The sequence below is a fragment of the Fundulus heteroclitus genome, chromosome 3 (genome assembly GCF_011125445.2).
Source record: "Fundulus heteroclitus isolate FHET01 chromosome 3, MU-UCD_Fhet_4.1, whole genome shotgun sequence".
In the NCBI taxonomy this organism is placed as follows: Eukaryota; Metazoa; Chordata; class Actinopteri; order Cyprinodontiformes; family Fundulidae; genus Fundulus; species Fundulus heteroclitus.
Genome location: NC_046363.1, coordinates 10,523,361 through 10,551,265, shown reverse-complemented (window position 1 = coordinate 10,551,265; position 27,905 = coordinate 10,523,361). Strand labels below are relative to the sequence as shown.

The following is a 27,905-nucleotide window of genomic DNA, read 5'->3' as shown; positions in this document are numbered from 1 at the left end:
CAGTTTCAGTCGCCACTTCCACAGGGAGCCTTTTGTACAAGATGACATGAAAATGCATATCCTCTGATTATTCTTTAGCCAGAATAGTGAGTGCTTCATCCGGCCCAGCTGCGAAAGCTTGGCATGAATAGTGATTACCTCATGAGTCATGCTCTCTGGCTCTATGAGAGAAAATATGTCATACCTTTGTTTGCTTTGACCCGGGCCAAGTAATATGGCTTCCTGTCGCTGTCGGGTTTATCTTCTCGTCTTTATTTTAAAGACCCATCATTTGATGCGAGTCGCGTTAGGAGGAGGAGGAGGAGGGAAAGCAGACTCTGAAGACACCGATGGTATGGTTGGTTTATGTATTTTTTATTTTTTCATGCTCAGTTAAGAGGCCGGTCACGTTTTATTACACGTACAGTAATGAGGAGGTTTGTTTACATTCATTCCTGGGATCCATTCAGTAAAAGAAACGAAACAAAACAACCCACACTGAACTCACACAAGGCTCAAGCAAACAGAAAGGATGGAGCATTTTTTTTTTTATCATCTTTGTCTTTTTAAATCTTCTTTACACAAAACGTGCACATTCTCAAGGGAAAAAACAAACAACAACAACTTTATATTGTGTCATAAACGAGTTAATCACAGAGCACCTTTATGAAAACTGTGTTGTTTTGCTTTATCTATTTATTCTCCAGAAGGAAACACAGCTAATTGGTTTTTTGGCAGTCAGGAGGAAAGGCACATTTTTATTGGGAACTGAATTTAGCTCTAAGTATGTGATAGAAACAAGGCCAACAACCAACAGCAGACTACATTAAAGCATTAAAGCGCATCTGCGACATCGGGGTTCAGATTTGGTTTTTAATGTGGGGAAACTTCCCCATCACATGAGGTGGTTACGGACACGGAAAAATGTCAATTATTAGTCAACTAAAGAGGGGATATACGTCTCTTTTTTTTTGCTTTTGCGCAAAACTACCAGCCAGCCTATAATTGGTGAAAAAAAAAAAACATTACGTTCATAACAGGACGCTTCACACGAGGGGCATGGAGACACGGGAAGACAAAGATGGCTGTAGCACAACATAAACAAAGTGTTACGCTGTTCACAAAGCGATGCTCGGAGGAAAGGTTCGAGGGAGTGACGCAGACAGAGAGACCAGACAGAAAACGTCCCTTTTCTAACCCAGAAGCGACCTGGTCTTCTCGACCAATCGGCGAACGGCAACAACGGTCAAGTCAGTGGTACTTGCACCGGCCTGCACCCTCAGCTGCTCCAGGCCTGCTTCCGTTTAGCCACCTTTCTGTTAGAAAACCAACAAAGACGAGACAGAAACTTAAACTGTACACACTGAGAAGAAGGGGGGGGGGGGGTCATTCAGGCTGCACACGTGAGCGGCTTCAGGATCTCAGACAGTTCACACCGGCACACACTTTGTACGATGCTTGGCAGAGGGGAGGAGAGATTGTGTGGCTGGCTATCAGCCAAATGAGCGGTGGAGCGGTGGAGCGGTGGGGGGGGGGGGGGGGGGTATAGCAAACATTAGGGTGTTAAAAAAAAGGCAGCTCAGTTTCAGGGGATGTCAAGATTTCCTCCTTTTTTTTTCTTTTTATCCCTCTGTTGTGATCTCAGACATCTACCCTCTTGGTGTTGGAAGGGGATGTAGAGGGGGGGACTTCAGCGTTTGGCTGGGGAAGCACTCCTGCTACCCTGTTAAAAACAGACAAGACACATCTGATCAGTGAGGAGTTCAAATCTGGCTGTGAAAAAAAAAAATAAAAATCACATCGCTGGCGTTGGTAGGCTGGTCCATTTCCTTCAGTGTGGGATGAGAAGAATCGGCTCTGCGGTCAGTTTCTGTAAAGGCTTGCCAGCAGTTCTGGCAAAGCAGAGTGCGTGTGAAGTTACTGATGAATGCAGGTAATTATTTCAGGCAAATTGTTAGGTCCAATCTCCTTCTAGTGATTATCTGGAGTCATTCCCCAATTAGAAAAAGTTTCCTGGATTTGTTATTGCTTCCCATAGAACTTCATTAGTTCATTCATCAAACCCAGGAGCTGCACTCATCCGCCCTCCTTCTAAATCTGAGGACGGGATCACGGTGCCGTCGGAGCAGCTACATTACATACATTGACCTGGGTGTAACATTTTAGACCCAGTTTGCTGTAATTTCTTCTGACATTCTTTCTGACAGAACTGATGTAACACCTTGCCAGCTCCACCCACAGGACTCTAAAATCTGGACTCTGTTGTCTTTTAGTCGCTTTCTAACTAATCTAGCTGCATGATTTGTGTTGTTGCTCACTTGGAAAACCAATTTTTGCCCTAGCCGAACGTCTCAGTGTCTTCAGAATTTTCTTCAATATTTCCAAATAATGCCGTTCCCTCGCCGCGCAATCTATGTTCTGATGTGCACCAGTCCCTCCCCACGACATGATACTGCCTCTCCTGTTCCCAGGTAATCCTGACTGACCTAAAACGTGTTTGGTTTGATCTAATGTCAGACAGTAAAAAAAAAAAAAGTTGTTTTTCTTTTTCTATAGTTTATGTAAAAATCTAGAACTTTTCTTCATGTTAAAAACAGCAACGTTGGTACAGATGTGTGCAATTTTTAGGGATTTCCAACAGGAGATACAAAATGTTTAACGGAAAACAGTTCAATATATTGTTGTACAAGGCAAAGTGATGACAAGTAAAGGTAAGAGGGGTATAAAAATTGTAGTGTCTAAATTTTCAATAACGTTTAAGTTGCTAAAGAGCTCCTAACAAAGAGCTTGAGATGTATCAGATCTCTTCTTCTCCTGGACCTGAGATCAAGGTTTTCTTTTTTAAGGGAGACCTGGCCGAGAGGCAAATAATACTGTATACCCCATAATACCTAACAAAAATAACGACTGGCGTGCAATTTTAAGAATATTTTTAAGGATTTAAGCATTTCACTAAGTTATTCAGCTAAAACAGTTCAAAGAAGTTTATTATTATTATTATTCTTTCAAGGGAATAAAATGTTGGAGCTGAAACAAATCTTACATAAACACGTTCCATGACTTGGTTGCTGCGTCGGAATAGGTGCCCCATATATCATGGGTTAATAGCGCTAGAACTTATTCATATGTTTTATTCAATGTTGAAAATCAAATAAAAGCTGATTACTATTCAAGGAAAACAATGCAGTAAATATTACTGTGGCAGAAGCAGCAAACGCTGCCAGAAGCATTTCAATATTTGATCCCAGCACCCATTCTTCTCTGGACTGCAAACAAAAGCCCTTCTCCAAAGGGAGCGCACAAATGTGTACATTTGCATCATTTGGGGGCACAAATCAAACCCTTTCTCGGGCCAGATGTCTGCAGAGAGAAGACATTAGAAAACGTAATTGTATTCCAAAACAAGCTCCTCAGAGCCAGAATGAATTTATTCATTGGATTAGCTGTTTTATTTAGACTGCAAAAAGAAATTAAGGAGCCCCTTGCCTAAAGATGAGACATGCTATCTTAGTTAAGTAGCATTATCTGGAAACAGTGCAAGAGAAAACAAAAACTCTTATTCAGCTTTTAGGGCATCATTAGGAAGGACTTAAAGGTATTGTTCAAGTTTGAACTAGACTGATGTTAGGTTCTGTGTAAAGATTATAAACAGATGATCTCATAAATGCAGCGGATAACAGTGTTGTCTCAATTCAGAATAAATCTCAGCTAATCCGAAATGGACTCGATCGCTTGTGCCATCGTGAAGCGACTCTAGCTTCAAAAACATCATAGCATTTTATTCTAACACTATTTTATAGACATTTAAATTGCAGTTGCGCTTGTGAATAACCACCCAGTCGCCAAGGAAATGCAGGTAGGAGGCGGCGCGTCAGTAATGAGCTTCCTGTATGAACATTTTACTCAGAACGGAACATCTTCTGTGCTAACGTGATGAGGATGAGGTGATTTTAAAGGTTAATGGCATTCACAAAAACCCACATTGATAACTTTAGGATTGGAGTTGTTCAAGGAGGAAGAAGTTCTGTTTGGTGTTGGCTTCTCTCAGACTACACCGCTAGCTTCAGCCTCCAGGACCAGCTAATCTGGATTTATTCTAAATAAAGACGGGTATAAAGACACTTATCTATTGCGGGCAAGGTGTTAACTGCTTACTACCTTTGAACAGAACCTAATTTCAAAAATGTTTAAATATTTTTTTGTTTTAAACAGACGGGCTGTGTTGATGATTTGACTGTGGTGATTATGGCCAAGTGTTTGAGGCTGGGAGGCACTGCTTGCCATCACCCTAATCTTTGGCTCCTCCCACAGACTCAGTCGGAAGAAACTCGTTGGTCAAATAAAATAGAGTAAAGTAGAGTAAGAGTAAAAAAAGACTTCACACCGTAATCTGTCTGAGTTAACAATATGTTTGGGGGCTTGACTGTAAATGCAAAATTACTTATTTTTTACTTTACTTTTTTTCCAAACCCGAAATGTCCCACTTAGATACCACAGAGTCTTGATCAAGAGAAGCAGCAAAATAGTACATGTAATTTTAGTTAAAAATGTATTCAAACAGTAACACTGTTCTTCTGATGCTTGTTTAAAAAGTTTACAATTACCAAAGGAGGTGCTTTCTGAAGATCACTTCATAGGTATGGAGCATTTCTCCTAACTCTGATTCCCAACCCAGGTACTCTTCTGTCTTATATACATAGACTGGAAAGGTGTTTCATTTGTCTAAAGATATATTGTAGCAGCTTACTGCATATAGCAGAAGTGACAATTAAAACAAGTAAAATGTCTTACTGAATAACCTGTAAATTTGATTGAATAAAAATTATTGAAATGATGAATTACCAGTTAAATTTCTCTGAAAAGATCCTACAAAAAAAACAGAAAAAAACAGAAAAGGAAGCGTATGTTTACGTGTACTGTGTCCTAGAAATTCTGAATGTGTTCATCAGTCATCTTCAGTCAATAAAAACCTCGCAGCTTTCTTATTGTTTTCTGTCCTTCAAAGTTTCAGTTATTTTTATTTTTTTTTAATTTTCTCATTTTCTAAAGCTGTGTTTGTTTCATTCCCACGCTTTCACAAAAATTCGAAAGCAACAGCAAGATGCAACACTCTGAAAGGCAGAGAGATTATACAAATGAGACAAATCTTTATGGCTTGCTTAAGAACATAATCCATATCGCGGAAAGCTTGTTATTTCTCGTCCTAGAGCGATAGCCAAACCGGGCTTTTGTTCCAGATGTTCCCACTGGAATCTGTTATCTGTCCTGAAGAAAAAAAGATTTATCAGCTCCAATACCAGCAGTTAAAACTGCCACTGAAGCCTGAAATAAATAGCAATTTAGTTCGAAGCAATAATCACGACTGGATCGGGCAGCATTCTGATTTGTGTTTGGATTATGCACAAACAATGGAACAAGTGACTCAACGCCTCAGAGTCCACACCAATTAGTGGAATTGGAGAGATTTAAAAGTAAAAAAGGGCTTCCCAGAGGTCCTTCATCTTTAGATTTGTTTCACTCTCTCTTAGCACAGAAGCAACTGTTTAGCTTCTACCATAAAGATGGGGCCTATGGGAGATTCGGATTTCACTCTCCGCCGGTAATTTTGCTGAACCAGCGGATCTTCGGTGGCAGTCGGAGCGGCTTTAAACCCACAGCTTATAAGGCGAGCCTCTGTAGCGTAGAGAAACGGGCGCTCATGGCTTTGACAGACTGACGCGAATGCTAATGATGATAAGAAAAGTTGGCCAAAAGTTGAAGGCTGTGAGAGTTTTCAGCGTGGGAGCTTTCACAGTTTGCATCAGAAAGTCGCTCCAGGACTTCAATCATTCCACTTGTGCAGAGCGACGTTTCAACTTTTTTTGGCACAAATAATGAGAATACTTATTTGGTGAAATGGAATTGCAAAGTCGCTTTGGGAACATCCTCTTCTTTATTTATTATTGCTATAGGTAGAGGAAGTATTTCAGGGTTTGGGACTGTGTCATTACTCTGTCCAGGATCTACCCCAGCCTTTCACCTGGTGATTGCTGGGACAGATGGGTGTAAGGGGATATTACTATTTGGCTGCAGCTCAGTTATTTCTACACTCTTTTGTTGATATGGAGCCACTGAGATCAACTGGCATGTTTTTATTATAAACGTACCCGCTAAGCTTTCAGATGCTTTGTGTTAAGAAGGGAAATTGCTGTGAAATCTGATCAGTAGATTTGAATGGATGAAGGCAAAGTTAGTGTTTATTTTGTTTTGTGTGATTCATTTGCTTACTTGACTACCAGAGACTAATGGTTTGTTTGTTCATTTTGGCCCCTGTTACCGCGTACTAACAAAGTTCTATCATTTTGTCGTTGCCTTGATGACGGATTACGCAAGAATCCACAGACTGAGTGATTGAATCAAGGAAATGAGTTTCTAATACACGCTGAAACATGTCCTCAGCTAGACAGTCAGCGGATAACAGGAAGCAACGTTGCTCCGTTCTGTTATTTCAGTAATATTGACAGACCTATTGGGAAATCTTAGAGTAAATGTAAGACTATATTCTCTACGTTGTAATGATGCTAGCCACGCTAACGGCTAACGTTAGAGCAGGGGTGTCAAACTAATTTCTATATAGGGCCACTTTGGCGTCATGAAGTCATTAAAAGGGCCGGTTGCACGTGTATTGACGATACTTTTCATTTCGTAATTTCATTCCAGTTCACATAGAACAATAAAAAAAACGCACAGTAATATAAAAGTAGCAACCTTAGGCCTAGTTTATACAGTTTATCTGCAAAAAAAGTTGATATTGGGGTGAGTTACACTTACAGGAGGCACAGTTTTAGCCACTTTATACACTTTAAAAGGATATATGCATCTACTTTTTGACACGAAGTGCTTTTTTTTTTGGCTCTTGAGGGCCGGATAATTTACCTTGACGGGCCGGATTCGGCCCGCGGGCCTTGAGTTTGACACCTGTGCGTTAGAGGATCTCGATCTATTCTTGTGTGAAACCACTCTTTCTGGCACGGTGTTACGTGGTTCCTGCCGCTGGCATGAGTATTAATGAGCGCTGATGGCGGGAATTACGGCTCTTAAACAGAGAAAAAGCTGGAGATCTGAAACTGGCCACTAAATTCTGAGATCCATTCATTTCTAAGACTTTCCTTTTGGGTTTTTGTCAAACCAAAGGCAAAGAAAAAAATAATCTAAGACATAATAAATACTGAGCAGATAAAATGAAACACCGAAATAAAATCAGCATTCTAGCAGCATGTGTGGATGAATGCCTCTGCATAATAGCGAGGAATCCTACACGCGCGTTAACGGCGCGTGAGCCGGCCCTCCCCCAGAAGTGAAGCAGCAGGGTGTTAGCTGCAGCCCGGGTGGATCCTCACCAGAACTGGAACCTACATCTTTCAGCGTGATTATATCAGCGATGCCATTAAAGCTTAAAAAGATGCACAATAATCAATCTTGGGTCTAAAAGCCTCTCATTATTATGCTTCTGGTTGCTGTAGCGATGACATTATGATGTTTACCGAGCGAATCAATGCAGAACAAATGCGCAGCGAGTTAAACGCAAGTATCCCTCCATCACACAGTGTTTACTCACTTTGCTGCTGATATCATCACTGGGGCAGAAAAGAAAATGGAGAGACAAGAGGCAGGAGCAACATTAGGGAACAAATGTAGTGTCTTAAAGCTTTCATAACCAGGAAAGAGAAGCAGTGAAAAGAAATCATAGCCTAGATTTATTAGGCAATTAAAAAAAAAAAGAAAATATTTATCTTTATTCTTTTACCATTTTGAAGATCCTAGTAAGGGTGCCTTTGCCGTCCCCTGCGCTGGCCTTCTTGCTTGACTTCTGGTGGCCCTGACAGAAGGAAACGAAGAGGAATTCAAGCATGTTAAAAAAAAAGGCTTTCACACATTTTTAAGTGACTGGGATGTGGCTGACCTTTCTGAAGAGAGCCATGGATTAATTTATAGTTCAACCTAGAGTTTAAGAATATTCAGAAGGCTGCTGAAAGGTGGAAAAGACGGAACCTTCACCGGAATATTCTCAGGAGTGATGGATTCGTGTGTTCTCCAGCAACTCGGGTTATTGATTAGGGTGAAGTCCAGCTGTGCCCCGACTTTACAGAATGATTGCATCGCACTCCCTTAACATTTCATAATGCTTGCATTATGCATGAGCCGGAGGCTGCAGAGGAGCAATAAACTATCAAAGTCTTAGGTTTGTACAATTAGCTGAGAACTTTTGTATCAACAAAGAGGATGATTGCAGTCAGAAAAAGGACAGGATCTTCTCACAAAATTCGACTTCCTTTAAATCCATGTTCTGCCTTTTTTTTTATTGATTTTGTGCCAAAGGCACGCAAGATCATCTGTGCATACTTTAATGAATCAGCCGAAGCTTTGTCTGTCAACAAGAGCACAGGTGCATCTCAAGAAATTAGATTACTGTCAAAACGCTAATTTATTTCAGTAATTCAATTTAAAAAAAAACATGTATAACCATTACTCATAGAGTGACATATTTAAAGTGTTTATTTGTGTGAATTTTGATGATTATGGCTTACAACCCAAAATTTTGCTTCTCAGAAAATTATTTTACACAAGATTTAAAAAAAACGATTTTTAATCAAGAAATATCATGTTATAGTCTGGAAAATCATGTAGAGGACTGCAAACTCCACCTTCATCCAGTGGACACCCTCCAAAACGAGGGCAAGCCACCAAAGGTCATTGCTCCAAAAGCAGACTGTGCTTAGAGTGCTGTACCCAACTATAATGATGGAAAGTTGAGTGGAAGGACAAACTGTGGCCAAAAAAAGGCACACAGGCAACACGGAAGGAAGGCCACTAAAGAGTTTGGGGGAATTCCCTCAGGAGTCAGAGCTTCAAGAGTCGTCACACAGGACACAGGCTTCAACTGTCGCTTTGCAAATGTCAAGCCACTCCTGAACTAAAGACGACGTCTAAGGCCTCTTATCTACGGAGAAAAAGGGCTGGACTGCTAATCAGTGGTTCAAAGTCTCCTTTTCAGATGAAGGTATCGCTGCGCTTCACTGGCCAGAAAACATGGCTGACCTTCCCTCAGTAGACATGGTGTAGGTCAGGATGTCAGAGTCTTCTGAGAGAGATGAGCTGACGGTGGCTTTAACAGCCGCCCTCAGCTCTCATTTTAAAGAGTGTCCAATACAGTTCTTACTATACATTTATGCCATTGCATAAAAAAAATTTCTTTATAGGAGCTTCAGTTTTTGAACTGAATTACTGAAATTCATTTTCAATGATATCCTAATTCATTGAGATGCAGGTGAATACAAAACATTTTTTTTAAATGTGGTTTAACAGTTATTGAGCTGAAATACCCTAAAATGTCTGGGCTGTCCCGCAGTGGGAAGTTAACTTTGAAAAATTAAGTGACGAAAACGATAAATCCATCATTAGAATCATGGATTATTATTAGGAAGTAAATAATCCACTGTCAGGTAAAGCATGCACTCGATTTCTCTGCCTGTCCCCAGCATCTTTTGCACAGTCCCTGAGTGACGTCTCCCCTCTTGGTTTAATCCACAGCTGTCTGTCTGGGGCCACATCCACACTCAAGCACAACCCGGTTAAATCACGTGCTGATGATGCGGCAAACGGAGGCAAAGGGTCGCCCTCCTCCAGCCAAGCCGCAAAAAAAAACCTTTAGGGTGATATAAGTAACATGAAGAGGCGAGTAATGCTGGTGTTATCATTAAAGTTCCCATGTGCAGCTCAGGATGCGGAAACGTCACAAAATGACCATGATGATGTCTCACCAGAGTCTGTAATTAGGGATTTATCTCTGATGTATGGAAAGATTAGCACGACTTTAAGTGGATGATGGAGAGCAAACGTAAAAAGAGACACCAGTGCCATGAAGGTGAATTGAAAAGACGGCTGACTGGATACTGCAGGTTTTAATGAGACATGACCCCATGACTCAGTTTCAAACCACCTACCATGCCTATCTTGGCAGCTAGTCCCCTCCACTGGGTGTGCAGAGAAACAAGAAACAAGAAGGAAGGAGGGACAGAAAGCAGAAACAGTGTGTTTGAGTGCAAAGGCGGGATGGGAAGGACGGGACGAGCGGCTGGGTCCGACCAGAGGGAGGGAGGGGGGGCGGTCCAGGTGGGGCGGGGGGTGAGGTTTGCAAGGGGGGGCGGGAATAAAGGACAAGGCAGATGCTTACATGGAAAAGAGGTCTGTCACACATTTGGATGGCGTTGATATGTGTTTAAATAATGATGAAAAACAACAACTTTCTTTTAGGTCTTAAACACTGCTTTAGATAAGAAAAAATGTGCTGGAGATAAATCCTAAATCTTTTTGCCCCCAGTTCATTCTTCTCTGCCTAAAAAGGCCAGTTCTTAAGATCGAACATTTAAATCACACCAGTTGTTTTTGGAGAATACAAATTATATGTGTCAGTGCCAGAGTTAAAGTATTCATGCTCCTTCCGCTTTTTCTCCAACATTACCATCCAAACCTTCCAACTTGTTTTTTTCTGGAGAGATTATATATAAAAGACCAACACAAAGTCACGCATAGGTGCCTCTTTACTCACACGGTCTAACTAAAATCCGGTCTGTTTGTTCCAGAATGTGCCCGAACATCTGAGAGGATTTAGATGGAGGCAGTCACACTGCGAGGCAGACAGCGAGTCATTTTAAGGCCAAGTCTTGGCAGGACGTTTCACCGAAGGTTTAATCCAAGCGTCCAAATGCAGGAAAGTACGGCACGACTGCAAGGCTGCTCTGACATGGTTGCCCTCCTAAGCCAACCAAGCAGCAGCCGAATGACGAATGGAGACTCTGGAGGAGCTGCACAGCTCGGGTGGGAGAATCTGTCGACAGTGCCACTTTTAGTCGTCCCTGTCACAGACTTGTAGGCCGTTGTTAAAATGTTAACCTGCATGTTGGCTGCTCTGTGGGATGGATAATTGAACACTAACATTACGCATCACACTGCAAAAGCAGAACTAAAAATAAGTAAAATTTTCTTGAAATTAGTGTATTTGTCCTTGATTTGAGCAGGTAAATAAGACTATTTGCCAATGGAATGAGATTTTTCCACTTAAAATATGAACAATTCATCTCCATCATCTTATTTCAAGTGCAGGATGTCTAATTATCTTATTTTAGGGGTACAAATACTCATTCCATTGGCAAATAGTCTTATATACTGGCTCAAATTGAGGACAAATAGACTAACTTTAAGAACATTTTACTTGTTTTTAGATCCGTTTTTGCAGTGCACCCCTGGGATGCATCATCCCCATGCTGAAAAATGGCAGCACCGTCGTGTAGGGCTGCTTTTCTCTTTGAAGGACAGGGAAGTGATAAAAGAATTGATAGAGCTTAAAAACAGGACAGATCTATGAGAAAAACTTGTAATAAAAGCAGAAGACATTAGTTTGGGACACTGGTTCGCCTTCCAGCCGGACAATAATTTTCTCCCAAACAGACTCAGAAGGAATCAATTTTTTATTTGTTAAGGAACTTTAAAAGCCGCAACATTGTCCTTGTGTTGGTCTATCCCATAAAATCCCAGTAAAACACCTTGAGCATTGCAGTCACTCGGACCAAATGTGGAAAAAAAAAAAAGCACAAGGAACACCAATACTTTTGCAAGAGATCATATCACTCACCTTTCAGGAAAACAAAAAGACGCTTCTCCTGCACAAAAGTTTGTAATGCGATAAAAAAGAAAGCAGACTCACCCTAGATTTAGGAGGGGCGGGGGACACCTGAGGAACAGTTAAGAGAAGACAGTAAAGACGGTTTGAGTTGGCGAGATCAGAACGAGACGCAAGCAGACAGACGGAGACGAGCAGGAGAGGGAAAGCGTTGGGCCTCCGACCTGAGAGGCGGTGAAGGCGAGGGAAGTGTGTGGGGCAATACTCACGATCGTGCGGAAGAAATGGACCACGGCGTTCTCCGCTCCGCGCTTGCGTGGCGAGGTGGCAGACGCTTTCTGAGGGGCTGGAGAGAGAGCACCTCGGAAAGAACCCTGGGAAGAGAAGCAGAGGCGCAGCGGGCCTGCGGGTTACATGGGCTCTGTGGACTTAAGACTCCATGGGGAAAACTTCACCATCAATACATGAATAAAATCCAATGAGCGAGGGTTGTTTGTTGCTTGTCCTGTATTTAAGTAATATGACTGTTTGATTTGAGTATTTTATTAAACTAACACATTCCGCGGTGGCAGCATCATGGTGTGGGGTTTCAGAGAAAGAGAGGTTGCTCAGAGATTATGGAAAGGTGCCATCCACCCTGATTGCACCGGGTCTACAGGGTCCTAGTGGCCCTAGTGGCCAAAGGGTTTCTTGAAAGTTAGGAAGTTCTGCAGGGAGGCAATGTCTGGGCTTCCATGTTTTATTCTCTGTTTTAACATTTTTACTTCCTTAAGTTATTTCATTCTTTCTGGAATAGTTCATTTAGCTCCAGTTCCCAACAAATGCTTGTTGACATACAGAAACATATGATGGAACAACACAATCACAAGGACAAGTCAACAATGTATTGAAGCACTAATTCAAATCAATTTCTAGTTGTTGTGAAAAGCTCATTAAACTTGAGATTTTCTGAAAACTCACACAGACAAATTGGTAGCGTTGCACTACATGAAAAAAAAAATGGAAAAACAGTACAACAATTTAACATCAGGAAGTGAAAAACAAATTAAATCAAATTCTAGTGTTGGAATATTACAAAAGTGTAATTTGGATGGGCAAACGCCCGAGGGATACCGATTGCTCTGTTTCGTCTAAAAGGCACAATTAAGACTTGAAGAAACTTGATGAAGATTTAAAGTTCATAGACTTTGGATATTTTTTTTTTTATGTAATTGGCATAAATAAAAAAAACAAAGGCTTGTGAAAATAAAATGCCAAAAAAACACACACATAAAAAAAAATAACTCAAAAGGACCCACGGGGAGTCAACCTGCAGGCTTCGGGTTGGATCTTGACCTCCGCCCAGTGAGCTGCTCGCTGCTTTTGGAAAGAGATTTTAATGTCTGACATGTGCTTGATGCCAAACAAGCCGCGTGATCACTTTTAATAAGCTGATAACATTAGACGCTGGTTTCCACAGTAGCTCCGAATACAATTTCCTTCCATTAATTCATTTCAATCAGAAAGATTAGCAGTGGAGAAAATCCACCCAGCTGTCAATTACTTGGCCAGAACTTATTAAAAAATGAATCAGCGGTGCCGTTGAACAATGTCAAATAGCCACCCTTTTCTTTCTGATGGCTTGAACTTAACAAAGAGACCAATTATTATCAAGCACCAATCCAGCTGCTTCACAACTCCCAAGTTCACAAAAGCCAAATAAGGAATTAAGCTTCTGATTGCCTTACTTTTATGCTTGATAAAAAAAAAAACGGTGCATGGAGGAGGAAAGAAAATCACTTTGTTTGACTTTTTAACTTTTAGCAAACGTTACAGTAACGCATCAGATGTGACACATAAAACCGCTGATACGGCACGCCATCTGAACGCCGCACACAGCAGCAGTGTGAGGCAGCGGCTCATTGGCTCCTCATTGGGTTCAGGCCTTTTCGCCTCACGTTACCTCGTGCATCACTTCTGGCGACCCCACTGATCAGACAGGAACACACGGGGGGATTGTCTCAGGTTGCAGGGACCTAAATCTGCTCCAGCGTCGTTACAGTCCAACCTTTACTTTGAAAGGGAAACCACACTGCTTGGTCGGCGGATATTTTTGGACACTGAGGGCAATGCTGGATTTAGTTTTTGTGTGAGCTGAAGGTGAGTGCACCAAAAAAAAAAAAAGAAAAGAAGAAAAAAATCAATGTAATGTCCTCTGAAGTCCTGGATAGCAGACTGCATGAGTCCTTTTGTGGGGTTATGATTCTCATCCATTACCTCACCGCTGCCTCACATCAAAGATGTTTAAAAAAAAAAGCGGGGAACTTTCACCGCCATCACTGCTACACATTATGACATGCACAATCTGCGACCCCGTCGACCTTTCGTGGCGATTCTGAATGTGGATCTACAAGCAGTAGGATGCGGAACACGAGAGAGAGAGAGAGAGAAAACCCATGCCTTGTTATTACAACGAACAACGGATGTTAGCGAGTGAACTCCAGCTCTGTTCAGCGCAGACCCCCTAATGATGCCCTCCTCTGTGGGAGTATTTTTGCCCTGCTAGGACGGCAAATGTGGAACATGATGCAGAAATGGAGGAATAAAGAAGAGCTCTGAGAAAACAGAGCTGCCTCAGTGATTGCTGTGCTTTTTTTTTTTTTTTGCTTTTTTGGGGTGGGGGTGGGGGGGACCAGACTTCAAATAACTCCTTGTGGAATTGTCCGAAAGCCGTCTCGTTTGAAATCAGTCGTATCTTTGAAGTGAATAACTGTATGCTCTGTTCTGACAGAGGAGAAAAGGAAAACAACTCTTTATTTTTGGCTCCAAGAATGCTCAATTACTTGGAGGCAAACAGAGGGGGGGGCAAAGACAGCAGGAAAACGTTAAAAATACGCCTCCTTGCTATGTCGTAACAATACGGCAGCGTTTGGGAAAGGGTTGATCGGTCGTATGAACGTGGAAAGATTTCAAAGACTGCCAACCTAACATGAAGTGGTCACCCATCTTAACTGCAAGGCCTTTCACACTTATTACAAACTTGGGAGAGTCAGATATATCTTTTGTGACAAAAAACTTTCAGAAAGGTTATTGCTGTTTGATCTGCTTAGACATGTGTGCATCAAGTGCAAACGTGGCTCAGAGAGAAGAGGCAGAAATGAGATCAGCATCAAAATGATTGTTAATGTCACAGCGTCACCATCATGCAATCGCTCTTTTTTTTTTTTTTTTTTTTTTTTTTTTGCTGGGACGTGGTTTCCTGCTTTTTTCCCCTCAGTTTTTTCCTTTTTCCACTTTTAACATCCCTGTATTTATTCAGCTACAGCTTTATTTCTGTCAGACATGTCTGTACGGTATGATGTTGATATTTGGAATTTTTTTTTTTTAAAGGGATACCTGTAGAACCTGCCATTATTTCTTTAATTTTTTACACAGCATACCACATTGTTAGCATTGGGCTATTTTTGGTATTTTAGCTACATCTCAGAAAAGAGGTAAACTAGTTTACATGCAGCTTAGCCGGCAAAAATAGTTGACAGGTGAAACTGTTTTGTTCACCTCTGCGTATGCTAGATTATTTCCCAAGATAAGCGTGGAAAAGCAGGGAGATGATTCTGAATGCAGAACAGGGCATGGATTCCCTGCTCTGTTTAATGATCCCCAAGCATCTGCCCTGAGGTTACAGGTCACAACCAGGAATCTGCTTTATTATAAATGATTCTCAATATTCAATCCAAAGAATAGGGGATGACTTTTGGCTTCACACCACTTCAGGCTTAAGTTCCTGAATATCTGCGGGGTTGGAATATAAGATTGAGCTAACTTTCTGAAGCATAGGCTGGTACCCGGGACAGGAGACGTTATTGTTTCCAGACTCCAATTGTTCCCTCACAGCCCATCTGTTCTATCAAGGCTCTTCACAGCGGAGGAATTGTATAACTTTGACAGCTTTGCACAGCGTTTAACATTCAGAAGGGAGACGCCTTTTCTTTCAGATGTTAGAATAAAATGGAGCTTCACGATCCACTAACTGGAAATCTACTGCAAAGACATTGGGCCAAAAAACCCCCAAAAAAAATCTATTCCCAAAGTATGCGGATGCCTTTACATTCACAGAAGGTTAAAGATAAGATAAGATAGGCTTTATTGATCTCACATTGGAGAAATTCACGTCACATCGGCTAAGTAATCAGGATCAAAAGGAGTAGGTAAGAAAAATAAAAAAAAAGGAGGGGTTTGTAGTCAGATGTCTGAAAGAAAGCTGCTTCACTTTAATCTAATGCGCCGAACAGGCAAAGGTAACGCCAGATCCCGTAGGGCAGCCGTGACGAGAGTTTTAATCCGCTGTAGGGAGCACAGAGTAATGCAGGGCGCTGCCCCTCCTCCGCCTGTTGCTGCACGCTGCCTGTAGGTAAAAGAGGGCCTTCACATTCATAGATAAGGGATTTGTTTGGAAACATCTCCTGTGATAAAAAAAACAACAGTAATGCTGTTTTAAGACTACAGTTGGCAAGCCATGAGCTGCTTGACAACTTCTTTTAAATAAAACTCACATCATAAAACACATTTTTGTTTAAGGCTTTGTGCTGATATAACAATAGAAATAAAGCGTTATATTTTCCCCTCACACTTATCACACATGGAGAATCTCATGCAGGCCCATTCACAGACCTATTATTTTTAGACAATGCAGGGTTTTCGTTTTCTGAATAAAACTGCATTAAATCTCAGTTACTCCCTTAAAAATATAATTTTAGTTTTTTTTTTTTCCTTTTTTTTTCTTTTACACAGCGTTCAACCCAAACAGAAAGAAAACGCCGCAGCCACGACGGCACTTGTTGTTGAAAACTCGGGGCACTCTTGCTCCTTCAAAGTGTGACTGATAAAGCGGCGCGGGGCTGGCAATAATTCAGCATTGTGAGTCATTTGCAGTTAGCATTGCATTTGCATTAAAATTGATTCTAAATTCCTGCCTGTTCATCATTATGCAGCAAGAATTTCTTGCACCATGATTGCCACTGTTGACGATTCTTGGTGCATCCCAGATGTGATTGCAAACCTGGGTTCAGCGCTTACAATAGATGTGGGATGGATTTTGTTATAACCACCAAAAAAAAAAAAGAAAAAAAGAGGGGGGAAATTGAAACACCCCCTCTGTTCAGATTAGCAGATTTGTCAACTTCATGGATTTAATCCAAATATTTCTCTCTGATTCAAGCCCCAGATAAAGTAATTTCTGGTCCTACGTTTGGAAAAATCATATCCCAGAATTCAGTCCTATTTTGGCATATAAGCTCCAAGTGTTTTCCTTTGTTTCCTGGCAATTTAATCTCAGGGCTGACACAAACAAGCCGAGGCAGTCATCCATTACCGAGCTCTATCAGAGCGGAGATAAACAGTAGCTCTGCTTTCCATTACGCCTACTTTAATAACTCCTTTTTGTTTGCTGTGAGGGACGGAATGTATTCAAACTCTTTAAGTCTCAACAATAGAGATCGCAAACAAAGAACATTTTTCTTCAAACCAAAAGGGGAAAACACTTTAAAACAGCAGCAAATGAAAATTAGAAGGGTTTTTTACAAGTTGTTAGCAGGGCTGTTGAAATCTTTATCGGTCCTTTACAACAGGACAACACAAGGAGACATCACGGCGAGCGCAAATCAAAGCAAAAAAAAATAAAACAGGAGAGCAGTGGGGATGTTGTTAAAGAGTTTTAATCAAGCAATATTAAAAAAAAAAAAAAAAAAACAGCTTAGAACAGGATCAGATCAGGAACTGGTCGGCGGTCACTACATATACAAACAGTTACATGAACCCAGAGCAGAGTCAAAAAGCGTTACAAAAACAAAAAAGATAAAAGCAGCTCGCAGACGGGAACAAGACAATTTAACCTGAGGTGAGCAAACTGACGAGAGAGGGAACCGTCCCCCCTCCTCATCCAAGACACTGGGGTTTGAACAGAGCATCACAGAACTGAGGGAGAGCTAAAAACAGCCTCACGGATACAGGAATCAATCCTGGATTTCATCACCACTGACACTCTGTACCATTTAACTAAGATGCAGGCTAATACAAGAGAAAATGAAAAACTCCAGTTTTTCTCGGTCATCCCTTTCTGCCAGAACAGCTTCGGGAAACTTAATTTCCCCTCCGATTGGTCCATCATTTTCTCCCTGTGATTTTAAATGATCACAAACTCACGAGCGTGCAGCGGCAGATACTATATACGGAGATGTTCCGTGTCCAGATACCAGCTATTTTGTGTTTTCTTGCATCCTGAGCGAAACACAAGACATTAAAGAGGCTAAAGAAAACTAACCCTATTTCCACGTGGCAGGTTTGCAAACAATTTATCCCTAAAATAGACATGCATATTTGGTATTTAGTGACAAACACCAGCGCAACGTTCCTAATGGTGCAGCCTATTAATCAAAATGTGTATTTTAGGATATGTCTGTGGCATACGGGCTAGACAAAGAAAATATCTGTCTTGAGTAAATCTCGTTAGAGAAACAAACGTTTGCAGCAGGAAGATAGCGCAGCTTTACTTGTATAATTTGCTAGAGGCAGCAGAAGTGGGCGAACCTGTCAGCGACTCGAGATGTAAAGGCAAACCCTTTGTGGAAACAGCGCCACTGATATCTACCTGTTTGTTTATTTTTTTTAAGTAAAACTTTTAATCGCTATGAACAGCAACATGCAGTTTACGGCAAAAATAAGAACGTTTCCAAAAGCGGTCGTGCTGATCTTTTTTTTTTTTTTTTTTTCCCTGAACGTCCCGGCCACAGCCGTCTCTGATCAGCAGAGCAGGCGAAGGTAAATAAAATATAAGTTTAGCCCTGAACCTTGCTCATCCTGCCGGCGTACAGCTAGTATAAGGCGTGGGAGGAATGCATATTTTCAAACTGCGCCGTGTTTTTTTTTCCTGCAGCGCTTCAATTAGCCGGGTAAGGGAGTGGGGTAGGCATGGGCCGGTGAAATGTGCCGGAGTCTGCTACCATTTTGTCATAATTACAGAAAAGAGCAACTCTGCTGTTAAGGAAGCAAAAAAACCCCAATAAAACCTAAGTCCAGGGGTGGAAAATAAAGGTGCCCCGCCCATCGACCGTAAAACACTGAAGCTCTTTGAAGACTATCCCTGGCAAGCTGTTAAAAAATCCAACAAATTAGATCTCATACGTCTCCTTCCCTACCCGCGGCTGTCCACTGCCGGTCAGCTGGCTGAATGAAGGCTTCCACACTTATCCCTCGCTTAAAAGAAGGACAAGTTCAGCTGTTTGGAAATATTTTTTAGCCATCATGTCCTGGAAACGACAACGCTACCAATTACTCCAACTGAGGTAACGGCAAGCTCTGAGGGACATTTCTGTAAAGCTGCTGACTGTAGGCTAGCTACCAGAAGACTAATAGTCCAGCAAATATTTGCTTTTACTCTATAAAGAACAAAATGTAGAGTCACCATGGAAACTACTACTACAACTGTCATTTTAGTGGATCTTCCTGCTACATTCTTTTTGCTAAAACCGACGTATTAAGCTCAAAATAGGAATATATATTTTCATTATTCTTCTAAAATAAAAGTATGCAGTCTTTTAAAATATATCTTTTTTGGTACTTGAGGTTATCATACGGTGAGAATGTCATACCAGCCCATGCCTAGAAGAAGGCTAATGATCAGAGAAAATGTTTTTTCGTTTGCAGGATTTAGCCTGCTGGACCAGCTCCGCCTCCGGAGGGCATCGCTGAGCGACCGGCCCATGGGGTGGGGGTGGGGGGGCAGAGGCGGGGGGGTGGAGGTGCAGCAGAGCCGGCCGATGAGAACAGCAGTGACGCCCTGCCAGGCGGTCCAAGCTGCCTGGAAGCGGATCTCAGTCTGTCGAAGCTGAACTGGCAGACTGGTCCGTGCCAGGAGCCAAGATTAGGAATTTTTTTTTTTGTCTGTTTTATTTATTTCTTTGAGACAAACTGCGCCTAAACAATGAAGTTCGCCGTTCTATTTTGCCAGGCATTTTTGAAAAATAACGCTAAAAAGTAATCAGCAATCAACACGGACCCAACTCCTCATAATTAACCTATCCGCATGAAAAACGTTCAAAAAAAAAAAGATCTTTTAATAGAATTTCAAAACATGGAATCATAAACATAATCTGCTATACTGTATACATATATAACATAAATATCTTTCTTTGATCATTAGAAGCGTGATGTGATCGTTAGCTGTGAAAGTGACCCAGCAGACTGATGTTACCAGAAAACAGCAGCAAAGTACCTCCCTGGGGGGGGGGGACTATTCCCAGAAGCTCATAGATCAAAGTGATGAAGCTGAGTGAGCCCTCTGCAGGGACCCGACGGTAATCTGCCCATGTCACATCGTAATGACAAACACATTCACTCTGAGCTTAAGGATTAAGAAGTCGGGTACCTGAAGTGAAACACAGCTTTTTCTCTAGTTTAACAAATGTTCTAATAAACATGTTTAAACCCTAAAACGTCACATCCACCGTGCTGCCATTCAACTGAAGAAGCGTCGGTACCGTTTTGTCTGAAAGAAAACCTTAAATGACAGAAAAATTCACGGACTGTATGGATTGTAAAACCAGCGAAAGCCCTCGGATAATCACCGTCCTGGGTCTAAATCCGCACACATCAGCCAGTTAAGTCAGAGGATTAACGCCGCACTTTGGTTCACCACAAGTATAGACAGTAAAACCAGCGCAACCCTGCAGGACAGTTCAAACAAGTGGTTCTGGGAGTGAATCAGCAGAAAGAAGTGACATACATGAGAGAGGGGGGTCCGGTGTTTCCAGCCGGACCCCCCCCTCCCTTCCTTCCTCACCTTGCCCTTCCTTTTCTTGTCCCCTCCAAAGAACTTTCCTATCTGATCCAGGAGCCCGGGGTTCTTCTTTTTCCGGCCCAGCCCGAAGGCAGCCTGAGCGGAGCTGCTTGCAGATGCCATGGTTGTAGAAGCGCTTGACGGTTTGTTTGTATTAGGTAAATGTAAAAATGACTATTCTTTTTCTGGTCTCTCCCTTAGATGAGAGAGCAAAGCTCAAAAGAGGAAGAGAGAAAAGAAAGAAGAGGGAAGGAACAAAAAAAAAATAAAATGTCAGCCTATTCTAAGTCCTGCTCGGGGCTCTCCGACCCGCACTCTGAAGCCGCTCCGCTGTGCTCCTGGATGGTCTGCAGCTCATCCGATACCGAGGGTCGCTCTTTGAAGGTGTTGTCCTCCCGGCCCGGGGCATCTCGGGAGAAGAGGCGGACCAGGTGGGGGCGTGGCGTGGCGGCGTCAGGGTCAGCTGTGCTGGCGGGGGTCCAGGGCTGGTGGGGGCCCTCAGCGCCCGTGGAGTCAGTCACCGCCGGCTTCTCCGAGACGCAGCCATTGTTCTGCTTTGCATCTGCCTCGACCAGGCCTGCGCAGAAACAACAAGGGTCAACTATGGGCTTGGGCCCGCATGGCACACAACAAACCCGAAGTGGCACAAAGGGCCCTTTTCACGGGGGCCGGGCCCTTCCTGCTGCACTGGAGATCAGCAGAGCTAACGTTTTTACTTTTCTGGCAAGAAAGAAGCTCACCTTCGGAGCTGGAAACATGAGCTAAAAGAAAAGCAGCTGTAATGTTTCGCCGACGTATTCACCTCCCTTGAACTTTCACAGATTTGGTCAGATTTTTTCACAAATAAAAACCCTGATAGCGTGGTGTGCATTTTTATCCACCATCCCCACCCCTTCACCTCTTTAATCTGATAAAACCAACATAACCAAACTGACGTTAATTACTTAGTAATAGACGTGTTCCACAAAGAGGCCCGTGTTACCCCTAAAGAACTGCAGAGGTCCACAGCTCAGGTGGGAGAATCTGCTGACAGGACAATAATAGTTATGCGCTCCACACATGCGGCCTTCATGGAAGAGTGGCAAGAGGAAAGCCAGTTTAGAGTTGGCCAAATAACACACATGGAGGCAAGCGCTTAGAATGATTAGAAGACATCAAAATGACACCATTTGCATGACATCCAAAACTCTCTGTGTGGATAAAAACTGATGCTGCAGCTGCACCTGAACACACCAGCCATAGTGAAACATCTCATGCAGAGGGGATGCCTTTTTGAGACTGAAGACTGGGGCGTATGGACACTTTCTAGCAGAACAATGGCGCTAAAATTAGAGTCTGTGCAATAAAGGAATGGTTTAGATTAAAGCATGTTCATGTGTTAGAATGGCTCAGTCAAAGTCCAGACCACGGGTGACTCCTAATCCTACGTAACAAAGAAGCTCAGGGTTGAAGAAGAATGGGCGAAAGTTTTAACCTGTAGACTCACAAGCTGGTAGAGAGATACGGCTAAAGACATACAACAGTAATTGTAGGAAAATATGGTTATACAAGGTACTGAGCTGAATACTAATGTGTTTCCAGCTTTTCCAGATAAAAAAAATAATAAAAAAAACAAAATCAAGAAAAAAAACACTTAGTTCATCGTGGTAAACTTTTTTTTCCATCCCCCTAGGAAAAAAAAAGCATGTTGGGTTGTTTCTGTGGCACCTAAAAGGAAACAGTCATTCCCAAAATGTCCACTTTGACAAGCATCGATCAATCCAGGCCTGCACCCACAGCAGAGGACATCCAGTGCACACACCCCTCCCCCAAGCTCCGAGACAATGTACACACTGTACTGGCCAGATATGGTGTAGCACTACACGGCAAAATCTGCATGCTAATAGTGACCGAGACAGTGGCCTTTTGTCGGAGCTGCATAGTTATTACGGCCAAACAAAGGGCCCAATGTCACTAAAATAACTCCTATAAGTATGGATTTTCAGCCCGATGCACGGTGACACTTATCTGATTTGGGAGCGGAGAGCTCAGAGGCTGCCGTCTGCGAGCAGGGCAAGGCTCTAGCGCTGCCGCAGGGGTTACACTAGGATATTAGCTCATCTCCATGAAATAACTTCTAAAACCGTGTGTCAAATGAACTCTAATCCCCTTTTTTCATATCTGAAAAAATGTTTTAGGGTTATCCAGAAGGAGACTGAAACTTAGTCCTTGAGGAGAGAAACCCAGAGGTGACTTCAAGTGAAGTTTTACTAATAATTATGCTATACACTATCAAGCTTGCAGAAAAAGTTCAAGGCCGTCTCTTTTAACTTGTTTGTGAGTAAAAAAAAAGAAAAAAAAAAGAAAGGTGACGAAAATCCAGCGTGGCTTTTTATGCGAATAATGTTGCTTTGCAGCAATTAAAACCGCCGGTGTAAAAATAGACCATGAAGCAACATTTAAAACACCACAGTGTTTTTTCTCCCCCGTCTCACAAAGCGCAACCCACCTTCTGCCAGCCTGTGTTTACAGCTGGTGAATTAAGTCAAAGCTTAAACAAAAAAACACTCCAAAGGTGAACGAGAGTGCCCTCAAAGCTAGCTACGTTGTCGCTGACCGGTTGAGAAAACTGTTTTGAATGAAATGCTCGTCCCAGACACGTTTAAAGGCAAACCTAAAGCCCCTTTCACAGATTACACCATTGCCACACTTATTAATGACATGGATAATAGTGGACATTCTCAGCTCTTGGCCATTGTGTGTTTTGTGGATGGAGAGGCCATTAGAACAAACATTCCTATTTTGCAAGACACAGCCAGTAAAAACAACAGGTGGGGAATTTTATTTGGGTCACATAGGAATATCTTGACCAAGGACTTAATTGTCAAAACTGCCACGACTCTTAAGTTGTCCTGTTGTAAAAGTGTTGGCACTGGAGCCACAGCCATGGTTGGGCGGACCAAAGGCTTTGTTAACAGAATAAAGGAAAAAGAAAAGAAGAAAAAAAATAACAGATGTTTTGCAAATTAGCATCTCTGTGTGAGGAGCATGAAGCCTTATTGCTCCATACAAAGGTCCAATGGTTGTCGCACATCGAGGTGCTCTCCCGCGTGTATGAACTGCAGGAGGAACTTAAAGTCTTACATACAAATGAGAGATCGTATCACTCAAAATGTATTTGCAAGAGATGAGTGGTGTGCAAAGCTGGCAGATATCAACTGAACAAACTAAACATGTGAATGTGATGGTTTGAAGGTTTGGCTCTGGCAAACCTTTGAAGGTGCGCCTCTGGCAACACGTGTAAAATGCCAACCTGGAGATGTTCCCACTATGGAGAAACAGCAACACTGCTGTACTGTCTGAGGGAACAGGTGAACATTTGAAGACTCTTCAGTAGAAGTTGTCGTTTTATTTCTATTCAGCCTTTGCTGAATGCATCGATTGGGTTATAGCTTGGCATCAGTTGTTGGGAAGAACATGACTTTACAGGAGCAGGAGGAACTACCTGAACCCAAACAGGATCATGGTTTAAAGCTAAGGTTTGCCTTCAGACAGTTTTTGATTTACTGCCACCAAGGACTTCCCCATTCTGGTCAAGAAAGCTATTTGGATGCTAGTCTGTTTTCCACAACATATCTGTGTGAGCTGAGCTTTTCAAGCATGGCTGCTATAAAAACTGAGAACAGAGCGACTGAGAGCTCTTCAGGAAGAACTCCGTGTCCGTCTTTCTTCAATTTCAGTTAGTATATCGGCTTTGGGTTCATCTGAACAGGCCCAGGTTTCACACCGAGTATAAATAAATTGGGACTATACTGTCATTACATATAAAATGTATTAGGCTACAAAGTAGGCCATGGCTCAAAAAAGGTTGAAAAACACTGCATTAGCCTATGCATTATCTTAGTGTGTACAAAAGGCCAAACAGTCCCAAAGCATGACGCTTCCATCAAAATCTGCGGTGGGTACAATGTAATTAGCTTGAAAGCATTAGCCTGACTCCCCTAAACTCATTCTTCTCATCATTGCTGCCAAACTGCTCAATCTTTGTCTTGTCTGATCATAAAATGTTCTTCATAAGGCATCTGGCTTGTTACCTATACTATGCTAATTTAGATCTCCAAATAAAATTGGGATCAATACTATTAATGAAACGGGGATGATTCCTACCTTAAAGGGGCCTAGTCACATATTTTGAACTTATATTGACCTTTAAATAAAACAATATACTGCAAGCGTTTGTCCTGAAAGTGTTTACATAGTCATTGTCAAGCCTGAAAAAAAAAAAAAAACCTTTGCACTGGGTGCGATTAGCAGACAAACATTGTTATGTGCCATCTGCCAGCAAAAATATCAGAAAGCAAGATGGCAACAAATTTCCACAGCTATAGTCAGGACCAGTAGCTGCGATGCCTTGCAGTAAAGTGACAGCTTGGCGTGGTTGAAGATCAACCTGATCTACAGAGTTACGGATACTTAACATCCTCCTTTTCACACCGCCGCTGGGCATTGCTGACTTGCACAGCTCCATCACAGACACATATACTCAGACGCCTTACTGAGCACTGAATCGCATATCGACGTCACGGCCATCTTGGAAATGGCACAGTGGAATGATTTAGAGAAGATGCCTCAATCATGTGTCAATCAAGCAATTGTCCCAACCCATTCACAGTACATCTATCACAGGAATAATGAACACATGCGTATAATTGTATTTTTTTTTTTTACATTATAACATCATAGAACTGTGGGCTCCATTGCTTCTTCTTGGTTTATTCATTGTGCCCATGTTTAATATCGGGCTTCCGCTCCCTTGGTCTTGTTATGCTAAATATATATATTGAAAAGCTCTTTGTTTACTAACAAACAGAGCAAAAACTGAGTGTAGAACACAAAAATAGGATATAATAATCTCACAGGATGTAATCATTTAATCAGAAGCCTTTGTATGCAATCAGAGAGAACTACTGGTGTAGAAATTTGTAGTCATAGTACATTACTAGGCCTCTTTAAATTAAAGGAGTTGATGCACCCCATGACTGAGTCACTAGGTATTAATCTTGCACAACCACAGAAAAAAATACACTGCTATGTTTTTCCCATCCCTCCCAGGAGTTTGTTAGCAGCCAGCATCACCTGCCAATCACTGGAGGCAAAGCTGGCTGGTGATTTTAAGAGAGTCTCATTAAATAAGCTGATTGTTTGCTGTGTTGTATGAGTCAGTGACATTTCCTCTGGGACGACTGCAGAACCAGCCAGAAACAGTCCACATCATGTGTTTAAGGTGCAATTAGGTGCACCTCTCTGAACACGGCAAGGCTTTTTTGATTCTTCTTTCTCGGGGAGGAATCAGAGGAACGCTGGAGAATACCGGCGCTTGTACCGGTGTGTTTGAACCAAATATTGATTTTTACCCTGGCTCTTTCTGTTTACATCACACGGCTGCCTACGAAACCTTACCGTCGGCTTCAAAAGACATAAGCAGTGAATAGTTCAAAACCTAATATCACTCAAAACTTCTTGTTACAAGCAATAAAGAGGTTTTATTACCAAGCTGTTCTCACCATGGCTCTCATTTTACCCGAAGGAGAGGAATAAATAAGAGAGCTCTTGTTTTTCTACCCTTCAGTGGCCTGCCCATGAGGCCTCTTAAATTTCCATCATCCATCATCTGTTGCTCTCTTTCGTCAGCCCAGTGGTGCTGCCATCCACTTCTAGAATACCAATAAAACACAAACTGAAGACTGAGAACCATCTTGACAAAATGTCTCTAATCGGTTTAGATTTTTTTTCTCACACTAAGCAGGTGAGTGTCGGTCACGCTTGGTCACAGCGAAGATCATGTTTTTCATTTCATGAGTGTGTAACGGATTCAAGTTGCACTGCAATCATGGTCTTGGTATTTAAAGCCCAAACTATTCATACTAAATTAGTCGGAGTCTGACAGAATGGTTGATCACTGCCTCGGCAATGCCTGAGCAAACGTGTTGACCATTTTAGGTAATAAAATCTTTCTTTAATGAAAAAACACAAAATCCTGCTTAATGTCTCCTGGCCAATGATGGAACAGAGCGGTTTAAAAAGCAATAAATGGTGTTATTAAGGCGGTTGGATGTGTTATTTGATTGAATGTCTTCTGGAATTGTACACATTTTTTTCTGCAATCTGTCACTCTCTTAAAAACTTTAATGTAGGCTATAATGTTGGAATAGTTCTGGTGTCTGGACACTACTCAAACCCCCCCCCCCCCCCCCAAAAAAAAAAACACCCAAATTTGTAGAGTCCTCAATTATTAGCGGCCCTGTTGACAGATTCCTCCACCTGATATCTGGATCTCTGGAGCTGCTCCAGAGTTAACATGGACCTCTTGGATGGCTCTCTGAAAATTGCTCTTTTTGTCCGGGCTCAGTTTAGGACGGCCCTGTCTCAGTTTGCTGTACACTTGCCCTGTTTAGGTGATGGATTGAATAGTGCTCCGTGAGATGTTTAAAGCTCTGAATGCTGTGTTATAATCTCTTTTAACATCTCTAAAACTTCTGTTTTTGTGAGAAAATAAAATAAAAAAAGCAAGCAATTTTTCTTTTCAAACTTGTTCCTTCCAATCCACAGTGAAGAACTACTGGTCTGTCAAGTAAAATACATAGATGTTTATGTTTGTAATGTTGAAAATACTTGAAAAGTTAAATACATTTGTACTGTACTGCATTAGTTTAAACTAGGAAAGTATGATTTTAAGGGATGAGAAGCTCAGGGGCCAAAGACCCACCTAAGGGCCAAAGGGTCACTGCGTCTTTTCAGTGGTCAAGAGTGAGAATCGTCGGCAGAAGCAGGGAAAAAGCCACATTATTTCATCCCTATGTATGTTCTCTATAGTTGAGAATGGGATCGTTCTTAAAGTATTTGCTCACTCCCATGGCCACAGGTGTATAAAATCAAGCACCCAGCCATGCAGACTGTTTTTACAAACATTTGTGGAAGAATGGGTCGCTTTCAGGAGCTCAGTGAATTCCAGCGTAGAACTGTGATAGGATGCCACCTGTGCAACAGATGGCATCTTGCTCCTAACTATTTTGCAGTCAACTGTCTGCTGTATCATAGGAAAATGGAAGCGTTTGGGAACGACAGCAACTCAGCCACGAAGTGATAGGCCATTTAAACTGATTTGGCGGGGTCAGCGGACGCCGAGCCGCATAGTGCGAAGATGTCAGCGACTTTCTGCAGAGTCAATCACTGCACACCTCTGAACTTCACGTAGCATTCAGATTAGATGATGAGCAGTGCGCAGAGAGCTTTGTGGAATGGGTTTCTATGGAAGAGCAGCTTCATCCAAGCCTCACATCACCAAGTGCAATGCAAAGCGTCGGATGCAGTGGTGTAAAGCACACCACCACTGGACTCCAGAGCAGTGGAGATGCGTTCTCTACAGTGACGAATTACACTTCTCCATCTGGAAATCTGATGGAGGAGTCTAGGTTT

At 42.1% G+C, this 27,905-nt stretch overlaps 2 protein-coding genes across 6 annotated transcripts in view; both read right to left on the bottom strand.

Annotated features, from left to right (window-relative positions):
* Nucleotides 1–333: 333 nt before the first annotated feature.
* LOC105933411 (myelin basic protein) lies at nt 334–20,708 on the bottom strand. 5 transcript variants are annotated; one of them, XM_012872921.3, is made up of 7 exons: nt 20,454–20,708; nt 11,908–12,012; nt 11,723–11,749; nt 9,963–9,992; nt 7,766–7,837; nt 7,577–7,595; nt 334–1,702 (listed from the first exon to the last, which is right to left on the bottom strand). In XM_012872921.3, exons 1-6 carry the CDS (start codon nt 20,571–20,573, stop codon nt 7,593–7,595), a joined length of 357 nt encoding a protein of 118 aa, XP_012728375.1. In that variant the 5' UTR covers nt 20,574–20,708; the 3' UTR covers nt 334–1,702; nt 7,577–7,592. The 5 variants fall into 5 exon arrangements, with proteins under 5 accessions (XP_012728375.1, XP_012728374.1, XP_012728378.1 ...); XM_012872920.3 differs by lacking the exon at nt 7,577–7,595 and having other exon boundaries at nt 20,454–20,707; XM_012872924.3 differs by lacking the exon at nt 9,963–9,992 and having other exon boundaries at nt 20,454–20,704.
* The window catches only part of LOC105933410 (myelin basic protein), an 84,310-nt gene continuing 77,041 nt past the window's right edge, over nt 20,637–27,905 (bottom strand). The window contains exon 4 of the mRNA XM_012872919.3: nt 20,637–21,027. Coding sequence (XP_012728373.2) covers nt 20,729–21,027 — 299 coding nt within the window. The 3' untranslated portion in view covers nt 20,637–20,728. The remainder of the gene's footprint in view (nt 21,028–27,905) is intronic.